Genomic DNA, 21,667 nt, shown 5'->3' with positions numbered 1-21,667 from the left:
TCTCTACAGCACTTCACCAATCTGGGCTTTATGGGAGAGAGGCCAGACGGAAGCCACTCCTGAGGAAAAAGGCACATGACAGAACGCCTGGAGTTGGCAAAAAGACACGTGAAAGACTCAGAGCATAAGGCAAAAGATTCTGTGGTCTGATGAGACAGAAATGTTACTCTTTGGCCTGAATGCAAAGCGCCATGTCTGGAGAAAACCAGGCGGTGCTCATCACCTGTCTAACACCATCCCTACCGTGAAGCATGGTGGTGGCTGAATCATACTATGGGGGATGCTTTTCAGCGGCAGGGACTGGAGACTGGTAAGGATAGAGGGAACAATGAATGGACAGTGGCATGCATTCATGGATGCCAAGGGAAGCCTGGCTTCCCCCAAAAAAAATTTACCAAAAAGAAAGAAAAAAAAAAGAAAAAACATCCTAAAGAATTTATCTTTTCGTTTCTCTGTGTTTCATACATTTCCTTCAATTTGCAAGAGGCTGAATTTATCTCATTGGCGTAAGCATCCAAAGGAGCGAAACAGCGCCCCTCTGTGTCTCTATGTGTAGCCCATCTATCTGATGCTGTCTGGTCAAAAGAAGTATGACATTGTTGCCACCCATAGCATTGAATGCAAGGGAAGCCAGGGAGCATTTGGCCTCCCTTGATAAAATAAAAAAATAAAAAGTATAAAAATAATAGCCAATCAGCGTTGAGCTAAACTGAGTGAGCTCAACTGTGAATGGTCCTGGCGCACAAAGAAAAACATGTAAAAGGAAGCCAGTTTGGATTTGGCTTCACACCAATCACATCACGTTAGAAGCATAAACTTCATTTACAGAAAACTTGAATTGTTGCATCTCGTTGTGTCGTTGTCCTCCAGTGGCTAGCTAGCTAGCTAAAATGGTCCCTTTCCTAAACTAGCCATGGATGGAGATAGGGATTTGGACTTGTGGTTTTACTTCATTCTCCATACTGGCCAATGATAATAACGGCGTTTCTGATCCAACCATAAATTCATACATTGTGCCCCTGGCCTGAGAGGATGGAAGTTCAACATGTAGCTAGATGTAGTATGCTAATGTTAACTAGCTGGCCCGGCGTATCGTTGCCCATGAAAGGAAGTTAGGCTAGCGAGCAAGTATTTTAGCCAGGTAGCCTAGGACAACAAAAACTAAAAGCATGTACTGTATGACAGTCCTAGACGTTTCAGCATCATCAAAGAGGAGGATGGCATTGCAGGCATTTCTCTGTCATGTGTCTGTATCTATGTAATGTGTCTGTATCTATGTAATGTGTCTGTATCTATGTAATGTGTCTGTATCTATGTAATGTGTCTGTATCTATGTAATGTGTCATGTGTCTGTATCTATGTAATGTGTCTGTATCTCTGTAATGTGTCTGTATCTATGTCATGTGTCTGTATCTATGTAATGTGTCTGTATCTCTGTAATGTGTCTGTATCTATGTAATGTGTCATGTGTCTGTATCTATGTAATGTGTCTGTATCTCTGTAATGTGTCTGTATCTCTGTAATGTGTCTGTATCTATGTAATGTGTCATGTGTCTGTATCTATGTCATGTGTCTGTATCTCTGTAATGTGTCTGTAATGTGTCTGTGTCTCTGTAATTTGTCTGTATCTATATAATGTGTCTGTATCTATGTAATGTGTCTGTATCTCTGTAATGTGTCTGTATCTATGTAATGTGTCTGTATCCCTGTAATGTGTCTGTGTCTCTATAATGTGTCTGTATCTATGTAATGTGTCTGTATCTATGTAATGTGTCTGTATCTATGTAATGTGTCTGTATCTCTGTAATGTGTCTGTATCTCTGTAATGTGTCTGTATCTCTGTAATGTGTCTGTATCTATGTAATGTGTCTGTATCTCTGTAATGTGTCTGTATCTCTGTAATGTGTCTGTATCTATGTAATGTGTCATGTGTCTGTATCTATGTAATGTGTCTGTAATGTGTCTGTATCTATGTAATGTGTCTGTATCTATGTAATGTGTCTGTATCTATGTAATGTGTCTGTATCTATGTAATGTGTCATGTGTCTGTATCTATGTAATGTGTCTGTATCTCTGTAATGTGTCTGTATCTATGTCATGTGTCTGTATCTATGTAATGTGTCTGTATCTCTGTAATGTGTCTGTATCTATGTAATGTGTCATGTGTCTGTATCTATGTAATGTGTCTGTATCTCTGTAATGTGTCTGTATCTCTGTAATGTGTCTGTATCTATGTAATGTGTCATGTGTCTGTATCTATGTCATGTGTCTGTATCTCTGTAATGTGTCTGTAATGTGTCTGTGTCTCTGTAATTTGTCTGTATCTATATAATGTGTCTGTATCTATGTAATGTGTCTGTAATGTGTCTGTATCTCTGTAATGTGTCTGTATCTATGTAATGTGTCTGTATCCCTGTAATGTGTCTGTGTCTCTATAATGTGTCTGTATCTATGTAATGTGTCTGTATCTATGTAATGTGTCTGTATCTATGTAATGTGTCTGTATCTCTGTAATGTGTCTGTATCTCTGTAATGTGTCTGTATCTCTGTAATGTCTCTGTAATGTGTCTGTATCTATGTAATGTGTCTGTAATGTGTCTGTATCTCTGTAATGTGTCTGTGTCTGTATCTATGTAATGTGTCTGTATCTATGTCATGTGTCTGTATCTCTGTCATGTGTCTGTATCTCTGTCATGTGTCTGTATCTATGTAATGTGTCTGTATCTCTGGAATGTCTCTGTGTCTGTATCTATGTAATGTGTCTGTAATGTGTCTGTATTGTGTCTGTATCTATGTAATGTGTCTGTATCTCTGTAATGTGTCTGTATCTCTGTAATGTGTCTGTATCTCTGTAATGTGTCTGTATCTATGTAATGTGTCTGTATCTCTGTAATGTGTCTGTATCTATGTAATGTGTCTGTATCTCTGTAATGTGTCTGTATCTCTGTAATGTGTCTGTATCTATGTAATGTGTCTGTATCTCTGTAATGTGTCTGTATCTCTGTCATGTGTCTGTATCTATGTCATGTGTCTGTATCTATTTCATGTGTCTGTATCGTTAATGTGTCTGTATCTCTGTAATGTGTCTGTAATGTCTCTGTATCTGTAATGTGTCTGTATCTCTGTAATGTGTCTGTATCTCTGTAATGTGTCTGTATCTCTGTAATGTGTCTGTATCTCTGGAATGTCTCTGTAATGTGTCTGTATCTATGTAATGTGTCTGTAATGTGTCTGTATTGTGTCTGTATCTATGTAATGTGTCTGTATCTCTGTAATGTGTCTGTATCTCTGTAATGTGTCTGTATCTATGTCATGTGTCTGTATCTATGTCATGTGTCTGTATCTCTGTAATGTGTCTGTATCTCTGTAATGTCTCTGTATCTATGTCATGTGTCTGTATCTCTGTCATGTGTCTGTATCTATGAAATGTGTCTGTATCTATGTAATGTTTCTCAGTCAGAATGCTTCTAGCTACAGTTAACAGAATCACTTTAATAAAAACAGCATTTACAGCATTTCTTTACTCACTTTCCATTCATACAATAATGAAAATGAAATTCTCATTTTAATAATTCACAAAGTGAGATCAGAGAAAAAGACAATTATAGACAAAGATAGAAAAATCTGAACTTTTTTTTTTACAGGGTTCATTCATTCATTCATTCATTGCTATGCAAAATAATCATTCATAAAGTCCATCAAAAAGTCAATGGTCACAATCACAGAAGAAGAATGAATAAAGTAGAAGAGAAGTAGAAATTGAAGAGATATCTTTCTCCTCCTCGTAGGTGAAATAATTGAAAGTCAAGACATCTTTTGCCTCCAGTCCTTGTTGCTAAAATGAATGAAAGAGTCATTTAGAAATGAATGCAGTTCCCTTGGCTTCCTCCTCATTATGGTCCATATTAATCCAAGGAGATATGGGGAGGATAATGTCATTTTCAACCTCAAAGAAAGAAAGCAGGCGGGCAAAAACACAGCAAATTGCATTGCCATAATAAAACAGGGGTCTCCTACCTTTTCTAGCAGAGCTACTTAAAAAAAGTTGAAACATTTTGCAAGCTACTTAAAAAAAAAAAATCTTTCAAGTAATAATGATTCTCTTCTCCTCTCCCCTGCAACTCTTCCCCAAGGTCCTTGGTGTACAAGAGATGGGTTTTCTGTCAATATACCCAATAAAAGAATGGTTAATAAACAACTCTAAGGGGGGGCCCTATAAAACTATATTTTGTATTTTCCTGAATTCTGTTTTCCCCGTTTTTATTTTTCCTGGTTTGGAATTTGAGTTAGAGTTGTTTTTACTATCAATATTACAACTATTCATAGAGGTTCTGAGTCCATGTTAATGATTCAATCACATCAGAAGACTATTTCTGATGTCTGGAAAACCCTCCGTCAAATGTAGATTTCTGAGTGTATTTCCCCTTTAAGAGAGGATCGTGTCGGTCTAAAGATGTTTCTGCTGCAGCATGTCATGACACAGTTTGCACAACAATCCCCACCCAATTTATACAAATAATCATTATATACACTGAGTGTAAAAAACATTAAGCTCTTTTAATGACATAGACTGACCAGGTGAATCCAGGTGAAAGCTACGATCCCTTATTGATGTTACTTGTTAAATCCACCTCAATCAGTGTAGATGAAGGGGAGGAGACAGGTTAAAGAAGGATGTTTAAGTCATTAGACAATTGAGACATGGATTGTGTCACTCAGAGAATGAATGGGCAAGACAAAATATTTGGGCAAGACAAAATATTTTTAAATTGGCAGATTTTGCTTTACGTTGGGGTTTTTAAGCCAAATAGTGGCTAACCAGGGGTGGGATAATGTCAATGTTGCTTTGATTGGATGGTAGCCGGGAGCTTTATGACAGTTTGCGATGGGACACATACAGAAACAGAATTGATTGGATGGTAGCCCGGGAGCTTTATGACAGTTGATTGGTGAGCTACTCCTGGGTGGGCTGCTAGCTACAGGTAGCTGGGGAAGGACCTGTAGGAGACCCCTGGCCTAGAATAACCATAGCTGGGACGATAACCACAGGTAGCTGGGGAGACCCCGGCCTAACCCATGTGGGGAGACCCTGGCCTGGAATAACCACAGGTAGCTGGGGAGACCCCTGGCCTGGAATAACCACAGGTAGCTGGGGAGACCCCTGGCCTGGAATAACCACAGGTAGCTGGGGAGACCCCTGGCCTGGAATAACCACAGGTAGTAATGGGAAATGTAAGATGAAATACAGTTCATTCAGTTTAATTAACACAATGCTTAGCATATATACGTTTTCCCTTTCTGTAATACACATGATTTCCAGTGTTCTATTTGTGACACTGGACTCGATGCTGTATGTCATGTGATGACCAGTGATCGATGTCGGACTGGAGGTACGCTGAGTAGCCGAGGGCACTCTGACAACGTATCTGTGACATGGTGGGATTCTGTGGCCGCTGACGTTGTGACGCCCGTCCAGCCTCTCGTGTTTACAGAACATGTGGTACCGTCTGATTAACACAGAAGAGCGTTCTCAGAGGAGGCCTGTTAGATCCTTTTTCCATGCTCTCAGAGGAGGCCTGTTAGATCCTTTTTCCATGCTCTCAGAGGAGGCCTGTTAGATCCTTTTTCCATGCTCTCAGAGGAGGCCTGTTAGATCCTTTTTCCATGCTCTCAGAGGAGGCCTGTTAGATCCTTTTTCCATGCTCTCAGAGGAGGCCTGTTAGATCCTTTTTCCATGCTCTCAGAGGAGGCCTGTTAGATCCTTTTTCCATGCTGTTGCAACTTGTACTAAAACCGGATCGATTTTTGATTGACTTTTATCAACGACCGCTCATGTCTTTCACCTGGGAATGCCCCTATTACACAGGTGGTTTGGTGTTCAATGTTCCGTACACATCACTGAGAAGCCTGACCACATCACAGACTGGTTCAACTGGACATCATTATAAAGTAAAATGTCATCATTGTTGATTTATACAGATAACTGTTTTGTGCCAGTGTCACAGCATGTCACCTGTAGGGCAAACTACCTGTAGCACAAACAACCTGTAGGGCAAACAACCTGTAGGGCAAACTACCTGTAGGGCAAACTACCTGTAGGGCAAACTACCTGTAGGGCAAACTACCTGTAGGGCAAACTACCTGTAGGGCAAACAACCTGTAGCACAAACAACCTGTAGGGCAAACTACCTGTAGGGCCAACTACCTGTAGGGCCAACTACCTGTAGGGCACGCTGTAAGCCGCTCGTATCACAGCTATTTGGTCAAGAAGTAAAAGTGCTCAACTACAGTAGGAAAATCTACAGAATTAAAACAACTACTCCCATTGACAATTTAACCTGAGGGAAATATTGGTTTGCTTTGTCAAAAAGTTTTCTTTGATTGTTGTCATCATGCAGCTTGGTTGTGAAAACAAAATGGAGGAAGCAGAAAAGCTCTTTTTAGTTAGTCCAGAGACAAGCATGGCAGCATTTGGCAAAGACGAATAAACAGCATAAGAATTAGCCTAGCCTGGAGATCCAGTCTGAATTCACATGAAGTGAAACAACAGTGATCCAGTCTGAATTCACACAAAGTGAAACAACAGTGATCCAGTCTGAATTCACACAAAGTGAAACAACAGTGATCCAGTCTGAATTCACACGAAGTGAAACAACAGTGATCCAGTCTGAATTCACACAAAGTGAAACAACAGTGATCCAGTCTGAATTCACACGAAGTGAAACAACAGTGATCCAGTCTGAATTCACACAAAGTGAAACAACAGTGATCCAGTCTGAATTCACATGAAGTGAAACAACAGTGATCCAGTCTGAATTCACATGAAGTGAAACAACAGTGATCCAGTCTGGATTTAGAGGCTAGATGCAACTGGTGTGTGACAATATAATGTTTCTTTTCATGTTTTCTCCCTGAATGGGGTCCGCTCTTAAGTCCTTGGAACAAAGATTGATTGCTTTAGTTGCTACTGTACAGCACAATCATTATTTTTAGAAATGCGTGTATGCATAGGTGAGAATACAGCATGGAAAGCAATATTTTATATGTTCAGGAAAATACTGTACAGAAATGTATGTATTGCTGTCTATGGGTTATGGGAATGTTGACAGGGTAGCCTGGTTGAGTTTAGCCTGGTCCCAGATCTGTTTGTGCTTTTGGCTACTTCATTGTCATTGGCTGAACATGAAAATGTTTGGGTATGACAATTCCATTAGGAGTTGTCAGGAGAGCAGGAACAGACTGGCTCCCAGGCTATAGTGAGTTGATCTATACCTGACTGGCTCTCAGGCTACAGTGAGTTGATCTATACCTGACTGGCTCCCAGGCTACAGTGAGTTGATCTATACCTGACTGGCTCCCAGGCTACAGTGAGTTGATCTATACCTGACTGCATTAGACAAGGACTTAAACAGGACAAAGTCAAGAAGACAGCAATAGATTAGATGTTCTGGATGAAGGCAGATTGACCAGCAATAATGATCCATTCATCCCTTCCAGTGTTTTGGTCTGAGGGAGGTAAATATCTGGCTGGTCTCATGGGTGTATCACGACCCCATGTTTCTCATTCTGATCACAATTCACATCCCGTCATTCCCTCTCCACTACAACAGCAGGGTTCATTTCATCTAACGGAAGTATGGGACAAAGAAATTAGTGTGTAACTCAAAGTTACATTTTCCATCTGAGTTTTTCAGTTGCTTTAAGAAATCATTGCTTTGAGTTTCAAAGAACCAGGACATAAGGTTTTCTCAGATAGGGCATTGCTGAAGACAACTACAATAAGCTGCTGAAGACCTCCCTGATAAATACTTGCTGTCATGTCATTGTCTCCTCACTGGTTTCTCTCACCTCAGGCCTGGATTCAATCTGATCAGTGGTAGATCCGCTTTATAGCGCTCTTAACATTTAAAAGTCATTATCCGATTGAGCCGACATATGCAGTGTTTACCGCATGACAGTGCAATCGGATTGAATCTGACCTGTCGGTTGCATGGCTTTATATGGGGCAGCAGGTATCCTAGCAGATAGGAACGTTGGGCCAGTAACCGAAAAGGTCGCTGGTTCGAATTCCCAGAGCCAAATCTGTCGATGTGCCCTTGAGCAAGGCACTTAACCCTAATTGCACCTGTAAAATCTTTACCCAAGTGTCTCTTTCCCTGTTGCTCATCAAAAAGGCATAGATAAGAATACCGTGCTTGTTTTATTCAGTAGGACACCCGGATTACATCTTATTTGGTTGGGGTTAGAGTTCTGCTTAGCGGAGACATTTGTTTATAAAGTTGTTCTTTATAAAAAATAAAAAAAAAGGTAATCTATGACATTATCTGTGGGAAGAATATAAAGCACACTCTGGTGCCACCTACTGGACACTAGTGCAAGCAGCAGTCTGGAACGACACACCACTTTGTGTTTGAAACGGAGCCAGAGGAATAACATGACTCTTTATTTGTCCTGATTAGGACTGGTGACAGAGAGAGAGCAGTGTGCTAGAGGGAGCTGGTATTGTGTCCAGCCTAGTCTCATAGTCTTAGGACTGGTGACAGAGAGAGAGAGCAGTGTGCTAGAGGGAGCTGGTATTGTGTCCAGCCTAGTCTCATAGTAATATAGTAAATGTAAATCCGAGACACTCAAATTAGTATATGATACGTTTGATATGGTTACATAAGACGAAAGTAGGGTTGTTGGTCGGGGTGGATGGGTGGGCGTATAACACGAACATCTAGCAACCCAAAGGTTTTAGCATTTTTAGCTAATTAGCAACTTTGCAACTACTTACCGCTTTTTAGCTACTTAGCAATTAGTTAGCATGTTAGCTAACCCTTTACCTAACATTAAGCCCTTTAACTTAACTCCTAACCCTAACCCCCTAGCCTAGCTAACGGTAGCCACCTAGCTAATGTTACCCCACAACAAATCGCAATTCGTAACATATCATACGTTTTGCAAATTTTCTGAATATATTGTACGAATCGCAATTCGTAACATAACATACGAAAACGGTTGATGGGACATCCACAAATGAATACACACCATAAGAAACGTAACATATCATACTAAAATGGAGTGTCCTGGATTTTCCTCTTACTATGTTACGTCTGTCCCCTGAGTCCAGGTTGCTGTGTGTTATTGAGAGAGCCGTGAGCTCGAGGGAGCTGGTATTCTCTTACTGTGTCTCGTGGACAAACAACTGATTAAACCTCATCGCTGACATGACAGTCCCCCTTTGTTTTTGTTTTGTCTGTCTGTCATAGAAATGTGTGATTATAGACTGCAGAACCTTCTGTAGACTGAGATGGATCAGTGTAACTGAGTTATTCTCTCATCAACCTGATTCATAGTACTGGAAGGTCTGTGTGACAAGATGTGGGTGTGCTTTCTGTTTGGTTGGTTTTGTGTGTATTTATCTAAGACCTGGAATTCTATGATGATGATGATGATGATGATGACGGTTCATCATGATGAGAAATGCAGTATTTCTGTAACAGCCGAGGAGCATGTAACACCGTCCATGGCCGTGCACCATTTCGACTTCCTTTACCTGGATTAGTTGTATAAACTACTACAGCTATGTTCAGCTGGCCTATATTTACACCAGAGACTGATTGAAGTGCTGGACTCTTTCAAGCACCTTTTCATTCAGCTTGCAGAAGCAATGCATGATCCGACTTTGATGATGCAATGCAAAGAAAAGCTCCCTTGGGAAAAAAAAACATTGACTTCTCTCTTGAGTTCTAGAATGTCACATTCTTCCATCATCCTCTCCCAAAAATGTGGTAATAAATGTCTTCCATATTCTCCTTTCTGTATGCAGAGTACAATAAAAGTTTCCCTATAACATGATTGCGTATCATTCAGTCAGTAACATGTCTGTTGTTGTCGTTGTTCGACCAGTGTACCCGGGGTCGGCAGGTCACCTCTGTTTGTTGTTGTTGTCAGACCAGTGTACCCGGGGTAGGCAGGTCGTTGTCAGACCAGTGTACCCGGGGTAGGCAGGTCGTTGTTAGACCAGTGTACCCGGGGTAGGCAGGTCGTTGTCAGACCAGTGTACCCGGGGTAGGCAGGTCGTTGTCAGACCAGTGTACCCGGGGTAGGCAGGTCGTTGTCAGACCAGTGTACCCGGGGTAGGCAGGTCGTTGTCAGACCAGTGTACCCGGGGTAGGCAGGTCGTTGTCAGACCAGTGTACCCGGGGTAGGCAGGTCGTTGTCAGACCAGTGTACCCGGGGTAGGCAGGTCGTTGTCAGACCAGTGTACCCGGGGTAGGCAGGTCACCTCTGTCAGTACTGGGTTCTTTCAGGGTCAGCTCCTGCATCTGGGATGGGAAGGACTCCTGGTACAGAGACCTGAGAAAGAGAAAGAGTTTCAAGTTTCAATGTCACGTTGCACAAGTACAGTGGAACAGTGCAGTAATCAATATCAACGTAGCACAAGATAGAACAAAAACACACAAGGAATAAAAATAAGAAGAACAGGAGAAAGTAAGAAGCTAAATACAGGGTCAAAGTTCCAACACCATATTTACAATATTGATACTGGCGCGATAGAGGTCCTGTAGATATAGACAGGGATAAGGTGACTAGTATGTTATAAGGATCCCCAATTAGCTGGCGCGATAGAGGTCCTGTAGATATGGACAGGGATAAGGTGACTAGTATGTTATAAGGTTCCCCAATTAGCTGCTGTCAAGGCAGTACTCTTCCTGGGGTCCGAACAGGAAACAAAACACAACAAATAGAATACATAATACCACAATACACTACACAATACACTACACAATACACTACATAATACACTACATAATACACTACACAATACACTACACATTACATAATACACTACACAATACACTACATTACACAATACAATACACTACATAATACAATACACTACATAATACACTACACAATACACAATACACTACATAATACACTACATAATACACTACACAATACACTACACTACACAATACACTACATTACACAATACACTACATAATACACTACATAATACAATACACTACATAATACAATACATAATACACTACATAATACAATACATAATACACTACACAATACACTACATAATACACTACATAATACACTACATAATACAATACATAACACACTACATAATACACTACATAATACACTACAAAATATATAAAAATGTCTGTGTCTCTTCACAGTCCCCACTGTGCCATACATTTTTACATTTACATTTTAGTCATTTAGCAGACGCTCTTATCCAGAGCGACTTACAGTTAGTGAATACATATTTTTTAAATATTTTTTTTATACTGCCCCCCCCCGTGGGAATCAAACCCACAACCCTGGCGTTGCAAACGCCATGCTCTATCAACTGAGCTACATCCCTGCCGGCCATTCCCTCCCCTACCCTGGACGACGCTGGGCCAATTGTGCGCCGCCCATGAGTCTCCCGGTCGCAGCCGGCTGCGACAGTTACCATACAAGTGTTATTTTATCTGGTTTTATTGCTAGTTTGAGTTACCTGGGTTGGCAGAGCGTTCCATGTAGTCATGGCTTTATTTAATACTGTGCGTTTCCCAGCCCCTGTTCTGGAGCTGGGCACTGTGAAGACCTCTGATTTGCTTGTCTTGTGTGGCACAGTCCGAACTGTGTGCCAACTGCTTGAACAGACAGTTCGGTATCTTCAACACCTCGCACAAAGACCAATAGTGATGCAGTCAATCTCTCCTCCACTTTGAGCCAGGAGAGATTGACATGCATATTACTAATGTTAGCTCTCCGTGTACATTTAAGGGCCAGCCGTGCTGCTCTGTTCTGGACCAACTGCAATTTTCCTATGTCCTTCTTTGCCGCACATGACCACACAACTGGGCAATAGTCCAGGTTTAACATTTTACTGTCGTAGCTGACGTATATATACGGCTGAGTCATCGGCGTACATAGACACAGGCTTTATTCAAGGTCAGTGAAAGGTCACTAGTAAAAACAGAAAACAATAATGTCCCTAGCTGGCTGCCCTGCGGTACACCACACTCAACTGAATTTGCATTAGAGAGGCTTCCATTAAATAAAACCCTCTTAGATAGGAAACTATCTAAGGCAGAGGATGGAAATCCAAAATACCTACAGTGAGGTAAAAAAGTATTTGATCCCCTTCTGATTTTGTAAGTTTGCCCACTGACAAAGACATGATCAGTCTATCATTTTAATGGTAGGTTTATTTGAACAGTGAGAGACAGAATAACAACAAAAAAATCCAGAAAAATGCATGTCAGAAATGTTATAAATTGATTTGCATTTTAATGAGGGAAATAAGTATTTGACCCCTCTGCAAAACATGACATAGTACTTGGTGGCAAAACCACAGAGGTCAGACATTTCTTGTAGTTGGCCACCAGGTTTGCACACATCTCAGGAGGGATTTTGTCCCACTCCTCTTTGCAGATCTTCTCCAAGTCATTAAGGTTTCGAGGCTGACGTTTGGCAACTCGAACCTTCAGCTCCCTCCACAGATTTTCTATGGGATTAAGGTCTGGAGACTGGCTAGGCCACTCCAGGACCTTAATGTGCTTCTTCTTGAGCCACTCCTTTGTTGCCTTGGCCGTGTGTTTTGGGTCATTGTCATGCTGGAATACCCATCCACGACCCATTTTCAATGCCCTGGCTGAGGGAAGGAGGTTCTCACCCAAGATTTGACGGTACATGGCCCCGTCCATCGTCCCCTTTGATGCGGTGAAGTTGTCCTGTCCCCTTAGCAGAAAAAACACCCCCAAAGCATAATGTTTCCACCTCCATGTTTGACGGTGGGGATGGTGTTCTTGGGGTCATAGGCAGCATTCCTCCTCCTCCAAACACGGCGAGTTGAGTTGATGCCAAAGAGCTCGATTTTGGTCTCATCTGACCACAACACTTTCACCCAGTTCTCCTCTGAATCATTCAGATGTTCATTGGCAAACTTCAGACGGGCCTGTATATGTGCTTTCTTGAGCAGGGGGGACCTTGCGGGCGCTGAAGGATTTCAGTCCTTCACGGCGTAGTGTGTTACCAATTGTTTTCTTGGTGACTATGGTCCCAGCTGCCTTGAGATCATTGACAAGATCCTCCCGTGTAGTTCTGGGCTGATTCCTCACCGTTCTCATGATCATTGCAACTCCACGAGGTGAGATCTTGCATGGAGCCCCAGGCCGAGGGAGATTGACAGGTCTTTTGTGTTTCTTCCATTTGCGAATAATCGCACCAACTGTTGTCACCTTCTCACCAAGCTGCTTGGCGATGGTCTTGTAGCCCATTCCGGCCTTGTGTAGGTCTACAATCTTGTCCCTGACATCCTTGGAGAGCTCTTTGGTCTTGGCCATGGTGGAGAGTTTGGAATCTGATTGATTGATTGCTTCTGTGGACAGGTGTCTTTTATACAGGTAACAAGCTGAGATTAGGAGTACTCCCTTTAAGAGTGTGCTCCTAATCTCAGCTCGTTACCTGTATAAAAGACACCTGGGAGCCAGAAATCTTTCTGATTGAGAGGGGGTCAAATACTTATTTCCCTCATTAAAATGCAAATCAATTTATAACATTTTTGACATGCGTTTTTCTGGATTTTTTTGTTGTTATTCTGTCTCTCACTGTTCAAATAAACCTACCATTAAAATTATAGACTGGTCATGTCTTTGTCAGTGGGCAAACGTACAAAATCAGCAGGGGATCAAATGCTTTTTTCCCTCACTGTATGTTTTTTCAGCAATAGGTTATGATCAATGATATCAAAAGCTGCACTGAAGTGTAACAAAACAGCTCACACAATCTTCTTATTATCAATTTCTTTCAGCCAATCATCAGTCATTTGTGTCAGTGCCGAGCATGTTGAGTGCCCTTCCCTATAAGCATGCTGTTGTTAATTTGTATTCTGTAAAATAGCATTGTATTTGGTCAAATACGATTTTTTCCAAAAGTTTGCTAAGCACCGGTAGCAGGTCTGATTGGTCGGCTGCTATTCTTGGGCAGCAGAATGACCTTTGCCTTCATCCAGGCCTGAGGGCACACACCGTCTTCTAGGCTTAAATTGAAGATGTGGCAAACAGGAGTCGCACTGTATTCCGCTACCAAACCTCAGCAATTTACCATCCAGGTTGTCGGTACCAGGTGGCTTGTCCTTATTCATAGATAGCAAAAAAAAGGAATCACCTCTTCCACACCAACTCTGTAGAACTCAAAACTACAGCGCTTGTCTTTCATTATTTGGTCCGATATGCATGAATATGAAGGCTCAGCGTTTGTTGTTTGAATGTCATGCCTAAGTTTGCTAATCTTATCAACAAAAAAGTGATTAAAGTGATTGGCAATATCAAAGGGTTTTGTTATGAACAAGCCATCTGCCTCAATGAAGGATGTTCGTTTTTTCAAACTGTTCACTTTTTCAAAATGTTCACTTTTTCAAAATGTTCACTTTTTCAAAATTATGTAAATGTTTATTTGTATCTTTGTTCCATAGTATAGATTCTTCTTCTTTTTGTTTAGTTACGTGATTTATCAATGTACTGTACGGTTGCCAGTCTGCTGCGTCGTCAGACGTATTTGCTACTGCCTTTGCCTCATCCCTCTCAGCCATACAGTTTTTCAATTCATCATCTATCCATGGGGATTTGGCAGCTCTAACAGTCAGTTTATTGATGGGGCGCATGCCTGTCAGTAACCGGAAGAAGCAATTTCATAAATGCTTCAAGTGCGTCGTCAGGTTGTTCCTCAATACACACATCAGACCAACAAATATTTTTCATCATCTTTGACATAGGAATCTTTGCAGAACTTCGTGTATGATCGCTTATACACAATTTTAGGACCCGTTTGGAACTTAGTTTTTTCTAGATATGGCTATTATATTATGATCACTACATCCGATGGGTGTTGATACTGCTTTAGAGCAGATCTCTGCCGCATTAGTAAAGATGTGGTCAATACAAGTGGATTATTTAGTTCATGTTCTGTTTGTAAATACCCTGGCAGGTTGACTGATGACCTGAACCAGGTTGCAGGCACAGGTTATATTTTGAAGCTTATTTTTTGTGTGGACAGCTTGTTGACAACCAGTCAATATTTAGGTCACCCAGAAAATATACCTCGCTGTTGATATCACATACATTATCCAACATTTTACACATATAGTCCAAATACTGACTTTTAGGACTTGGTGGTCTATAGCAACTTCCCAGGAGAATAGGCCTTAGGTGAGGCAGATGAACCTGTAGCCAAATTACTTCCACATCATCTGACATGAGATCCTCTCTCAGCCTAACAGGAATATGTCTCTGGATATACAGTGGGGGAAAAAAGTATTTAGTCAGCCACCAATTGTGCAAGTTCTCCCACTTAAAAAGATGAGAGAGGCCTGTAATTTTCATCATAGGTACACGTCAACTATGACAGACAAAATGAGAAAAAAAAATCCAGAAAATCACATTGTAGGATTTTTTATGAATGTATTTGCAAATTATGGTGGAAAATAAGTATTTGGTCAATAACAAAAGTTTCTCAATACTTTGTTATATACCCTTTGTTGTCAATGACACAGGTCAAACGTTTTCTGTAAGTCTTCACAAGGTTTTCACACACTGTTGCTGGTATTTTGGCCCATTCCTCCATGCAGATCTCCTCTAGAGCAGTGATGTTTTGGGGCTGTCGCTGGGCAACACGGACTTTCAACTCCCTCCAAAGATTTTCAATGGGGTTGAGATCTGGAGACTGGCTAGGCCACTCCAGGACCTTGAAATGCTTCTTACGAAGCCACTCCTTCGTTGCCTGGCGGTGTAGTGGACATGTACTGGCTGGACAGACGGGCCTGGACATGTACTGGCTTAAGCAGGGGGACACGTCTGGCACTGCAGGATTTGAGTCCCTGGCGGCGTAGTGTGTTACTGATGGTAGTCTTTGTTACTTTGGTCCCAGCTCTCTGCAGGTCATTCACAAGGTCCCCCCGTGTGGTTCTGGGATTTTTGCTCACCGTTCTTGTGATCATTTTGACCCCACGGGGTGAGATCTTGCGTGGAGCCCCAGATCGAGGGAGATTATCAGTGGTCTTGTATATCTTCCATTTCCTAATAATTGCTCCCACAGTTGATTTCTTCAAACCAAGCTGCTTACCTATTGCAGATTCAGTCTTCCCAGCCTGGTGCAGGTCTACAATTTTGTTTCTGGTGTCCTTTGACAGCTCTTTGGTCTTGGCCATAGTGGAGTTTGGAGTGTGACTGTTTGAGGTTGTGGACAGGTGTCTTTTATACTGATAACAAGTTCAAACAGGTGCCATTAATACAGGTAACGAGTGGAGGACAGAGGAGCCTCTTAAATAAGAAGTTACAGGTCTGTGAGAGCAAGAAATATTGCTTGTTTGTAGGTGACCAAATACTTATTTTCCACCATCATTTGCAAATAAATTCATTAAAAATCCTACAATGTGATTTTCTGGAATTCTTTTTCTCAATTTGTCTGTCATAGTTGACGTGTACCTATGATGAATATTACAGGCCTCTCTCATCTTTTTAAGTGGGAGAACTTGCACAATTGGTGGCTGACTAAATACTTTTTTCCCCCACTGTACATGGCAACACCTCCATTTGCAATTCTATCTTTCCTATATATTCTATAACCATGTATAGCTACTACTTCGTCATCAAAGGAATTATCAAATGTGTTTCAGAGATGGCCAGAATATGAATGTTTTGAGATATTAGTAAGTTGTCAATTTTATGAACCTTGTTTCTCAGGCTACATATGTTAATTTGGGTTATTTTTTGTCCTTTTCTGGGTTGCTTGTTTGTTTTTAGTGCTATTCTGAGAGGCTGATCCGAGGTAGACATGCCAGTGACATTTACATTTGAGCCAATGGTACTGAGTGGGCTGTTCACAGTGGGCTTCTTCCTAAGGTAGACAGTTTCAGTGGAAACAGTGGAATTAAATTCTATGGGCTTTTATGATTATTGCTAACAATACTCTTGGAGCTAACAGCCAAAGGAACATAGATTAGTTTACTTATTGACTGCACTTCTATTTCTCCAGGATATAATACGATTTCAATGTCCTCACTTATTATGACAGGGAGGACTGGAGCGCTACCAAACCCAGACCGTCAGTCTCTTAAGCCGTTCGCTATGTTGATGGAGATCATCCTGGAACCCCTGTGGTTAGGGTGATCCTCGTCTCTTTTAAAAGAGAGTGTTGGTTGCTCCCACAGCAAGTCAAAATTGTCACAAAAGGAGACGTTCCTGTCTTTGCAAAGTTTCTTCAGGAACTCGTTTAGGGCAGCGAGGCGGCTGTAACGTTCCAAACCCCTTCAATAGCACGGCAGGAGGCCAGAGATGATTATTGTCTTCCCTGTGCCAACAAGGATGTTCAAGAGAATGTTGTAGTCTTTCTTCAGTTCCTCAGATTGCCTAAAGCGAATGTCGTTAAATCCAACGTGAGTGATGACGGCGCCAATATTAGAGTAGTTAGCTAGAACTGTAGGGCTGGAGGGAGTCGATGTCTCAGACACAGGCGCCTGGGTGACAGTGGACCTTGGTCGGCTCACAGGCCGTAGGCAGGCCAAAGTCTCTCACCATCGAGCTGCCCACGACGACGGTGGTCGTGATGGATCTGATGGGGAAGGAGGAGGGGGGAAAAAGAACGGGACTGCCTCAGGCAGGGGGGAGCTTTGATCCAGCCTGACTCACCGCACACGCAACAGTGGCAGCGGATGGCGTTGGAATCCCATGGGGAGGTGAGGAGGGCCCAACACCCTGCTTCCTTTGGTCAGCAACCGGCTGAGCTGTGGAGGAGGGTGCCACTGGTCGGCTGCTGACCGTTGGTATACTCCCAGGACCAGAGCTGACTCCCGGGCCGGTAGGTCCGCCTCTAGCAAGGCAAAGCTGTTTAATAGCTGGATGGGATCTTCCAGACTGCCTCCCTCCCGACCCCCTATGCCTTCCCAGTGTCCAGTCTCCCACGTGCCGCAGAGTTGAGCTTACCATCTGTCCAGTGGATTGGAGCAGGTCAGCACCGCTCGACTCATCAACACCTTGGCTGTAGGAGGCATTGAGAACTGAGATTCTGGGTGCCTGAGCTCCATCAAAATACTTCTTGTTTTTTCCTCGCAGCTGAGCTAGCAGCCGGAAAATCTCTTCCCTAAGCTGCTTGATGATGATGCATTTGGGACAGATGAAGAATTGATGTTCATTTATAAATTCCACCTTATCTTCCTCCTCTTACGTAGAGATCATCTCGCACCTAGCGCATTTGAACCCAGACGTACACACAAACACCACTGGTGTTTTGACTCTAGCTCTGCTAGCATTAACGTGCTGTGTTTTCTCTGTTAGCGTGATGGCTAACCGCTAACTATTGTACTGTTTTAGCAGAAATCCAGGACACAAACTTGCGGTCCCAGGAAGTCAGCCTCTGGATGTAAGTTTTCCTGCTTGTTTACAGCCTCGTACAGTTGCTTAAGTGCCAGCTTGTTATATTTCTTGTCCTGAGGTGGAATGTAAACAAAAGTCACGATAACAGCTGAAAACTACTCCGGGAGGTAGACGGGTCAGCATTTGACCATCAGGTATTCCATGACGGGTGAACAATGGGTCGAGACTACCACCGCGCTCGACTCAGCACACCGTCTGTTGTTGATGAAGAGGCAAACCCCTCCCCCTCTCATTTCCCTGCCTCTACTGTCCTGTCCGCTCGGTGAATGGAAGAGAGAAGCGAGATAAATAAAAGGAAAATCCTATAGAAACAGAATAAAAAGCTCATGTTGAACGTCAATAATATTTATGACTTACCATGTCATAAAGTGCCTGGCAGCAAACGGAGGACAACAACAGAGATGAACACTAGAGGGTACACACACACAGACTTACAACAACCACTCAGACATAGCATGCTGTACATACCAACCACACCTACCTGCCATGTAGTGGAAGCCCGTGGAAGGTCTGTGATTGTGGCAGCTGGCAGGGAGGGTAGTCTCTGTCTCGGTCTCCCTGATAGATCTGGGGCTGGTGTGGGTGTGACCCGTGCAGGGAGTTGGTGGTACGCCTCCTGGGGGGTCCCCTGTTGTCCTGGCCCTGTCCCTTCCCCCCCGCCCCCGCCCCACCCAGGGTGTTCCTCAGGTACCAGTCCCTCAGGCCCTCCAGAGCCAGGGCCTTGTGCAGGCTGCGGATGGGGTCGTCTGGGGTGACGGAGTCAGAGTACTGGGGTGGTCCGAGCTGGTGGTTGTGGTTGAGATGGGGACCGGGTCCTGATCCAGACCCATGCTGGTGCTGGTAGGACTCAACCCCAGAACCCCGGTGGGGATACAGGGCAGCTGTGGAGGTCCCGGTGGAGGAGGAGGAGGAGGTGGGAGGGAGAGGAGGGTCAGAGGAGGTGTAAGAGGAGAAGAGGAGCGCTTCCTGGTGGTGTTGCTGTAGAGGGATGAATGGACCACACGACTTGGTACGGGTTACCTTGACCCGGCGTGGCTCCCCAAGCTTCCCCCGGAGCATCAGGGGGCTGGAGTAGGCTGGCGGGCCCCCAGAGACATGCTGGGGCCCTGGGAGATGTCCCTGGGGGTGGGGGTGAGAAGGAGGAGGTACAGGGACAGAGGAAGGGACCTGCTGGACCCGTCTCTGCTGCTGCTGCTGCTTCCCCCACACATAGTCCATCAGGATATCACTGTAACCTCCGCCTCCCCCTCCTCCTCCCTGCTCATAGGACCCTGACGGGGGGCCAGGGGAGGGGCCAGGGGAGGGGCCAGGGGAGGGGCCGCCAACCTGAGACTGATGAGGGACCACCTGGGTCACCTCTGGATTGTCTGACCACTGCTTGGTAGTCGTCACGGTGGATATAGCTGACCTGGGAAGGAAAGAGATACATAAACACGGAAGGAAAGAGATACATACAGTGAGGGGAAAAAAGTATTTGATCCCCTGCTGATTTTGTAAGTTTGCCCACTGACAAAGAAATGATCAGTTTATAATTTTAATGGTAGGTTTATTTGAACAGTGAGAGACAGAATAACAGCAAAATAATCCAGAAAAACGCATGTCAAAAATGTTAGAAATTGATTTGTATTTTAATGAGGGAAATAAGTATTTGACCCCCTCTCAATCAGAAAGATTTCTGGCTCCCAGGTGTCTTTTATACAGGTAACGAGCTGAGATTAGGAGCACACTCTTAAAGGGAGTGCTCCTAATCTCAGTTTGTTACCTGTATAAAAGACACCTGTCCACAGAAGCAATCAATCAATCAGATTCCAAACTCTCCACCATGGCCAAGACCAAAGAGCTCTCCAAGGATGTCAGGGACAAGATTGTAGACCTACACAAGGCTGGAATGGGCTACAAGACCATCGCCAAGCAGCTTGGTGAGAAGGTGACAACAGTTGGTGCGATTATTCGCAAATGGAAGAAACACAAAATACTGTCAATCTCCCTCGGCCTGGGGCTCCACGCAAGATCTCACCTCGTGGAGTTGCAATGATCATGAGAACGGTGAGGAATCAGCCCAGAACTACACGGGAGGATCTTGTCAATGATCTCAAGGCAGCTGGGACCATAGTCACCAAGAAAACAATTGGTAACACACTACGCCGTGAAGGACTGAAATCCTGCAGCGCCCGCAAAGTCCCCCTGCTCAAGAAAGCACATATACAGGCCCGTCTGAAGTTTGCCAATGAACATCTGAATGATTCAGAGGAGAACTGGGTGAAAGTGTTGTGGTCAGATGAGACCAAAATCGAGCTCTTTGGCATCAACTCAACTCGCCGTGTTTGGAGGAGCAGGAATGCTGCCTATGACCCCAAGAAAACCATCCCCACTGTCAAACATGGAGGTGGAAACATTATGCTTTGGGGGTGTTTTTCTGCTAAGGGGACAGGACAACTTCACAGCATCAAAGGGACGATGGACGGGGCCATGTACCGTCAAATCTTGGATGAGAACCTCCTTCCCTCAGCCAGGGCATTGAAAATGGGTCGTGGATGGGTATTCCAGCATGACAATGACCCAAAACACACGGCCAAGGCAACAAAGGAATGGCTCAAGAAGAAGCACATTAAGGTCCTGGAGTGGCCTAGCCAGTCTCCAGACCTTAATCCCATAGAAAATCTGTGGAGGGAGCTGAAGGTTCGAGTTGCCAAACGTCAGCCTCGAAACCTTAATGACTTGGAGAAGATCTGCCAAGAGGAGTGGGACAAAATCCCTCCTGAGATGTGTGCAAACCTGGTGGCCAACTACAAGAAACGTCTGACCTCTGTGATTGCCAACAAGGGTTTTGACACCAAGTATTAAGTCATGTTTTGCAGAGGGGTTAAATACTTATTTCCCTCATTAAAATGCAAATCAATTTATAACATTTTTGACATGCGTCTTTCAGGATTTTTTTGTTGTTATTCTGTCTCTCACTGTTCAAATAAACCAACCATTAAAATTATAGACTGATCATTTCTTTGTCAGTGGGCAAATGTACAAAATCAGCAGGGGATCAAATACTTTTTTCCCTCACTGTAAATCGTTTTGGACACTAGTGGGTTAGGGTTAGTTCTATAGATTAAGACTTGAGCTCACCTGATGTGATTGTGAACATCTGATGTGGTTTAGGGTTCGTTTTATAGATTAAGAGCTCTATTTAATCAGATCTGCTTTAGCTGACATCCGTATAGCCGTTGTTGGAGGTGGAACTGTGTTGG

The 21,667-nt window shown here is 43.3% G+C and overlaps 1 protein-coding gene and 1 long non-coding RNA gene across 2 annotated transcripts in view; both read right to left on the bottom strand.

Annotated features, from left to right (window-relative positions):
* Window positions 1-5,861: 5,861 nt before the first annotated feature.
* On the bottom strand, window positions 5,862-8,678 carry LOC121537786. Its single transcript, XR_005995136.2, has 2 exons — window positions 6,222-8,678; window positions 5,862-6,141 (listed from the first exon to the last, which is right to left on the bottom strand). It is a non-coding gene; the product is annotated as an uncharacterized LOC121537786 (long non-coding RNA).
* A 29-nt stretch (window positions 8,679-8,707) lies between these two features.
* Window positions 8,708-21,667, bottom strand: part of ccdc120a (coiled-coil domain containing 120a) — a 77,617-nt gene continuing 64,657 nt past the window's right edge. Inside the window, exons 9-10 of the mRNA XM_041846027.2 lie at window positions 18,907-19,833; window positions 8,708-10,341 (exon numbers count right to left, since the gene is read on the bottom strand). Coding sequence (XP_041701961.2) covers window positions 10,239-10,341; window positions 18,907-19,833 — 1,030 coding nt within the window. The 3' untranslated portion in view covers window positions 8,708-10,238. The remainder of the gene's footprint in view (window positions 10,342-18,906; window positions 19,834-21,667) is intronic.

This window comes from Coregonus clupeaformis, chromosome 24 (genome assembly GCF_020615455.1).
Source record: "Coregonus clupeaformis isolate EN_2021a chromosome 24, ASM2061545v1, whole genome shotgun sequence".
NCBI classification, from domain to species: domain Eukaryota; kingdom Metazoa; phylum Chordata; class Actinopteri; order Salmoniformes; family Salmonidae; genus Coregonus; species Coregonus clupeaformis.
The sequence above is the reverse complement of the archived record's forward strand: the minus strand, read 5'-3'. Positions and strand labels throughout refer to the sequence as shown.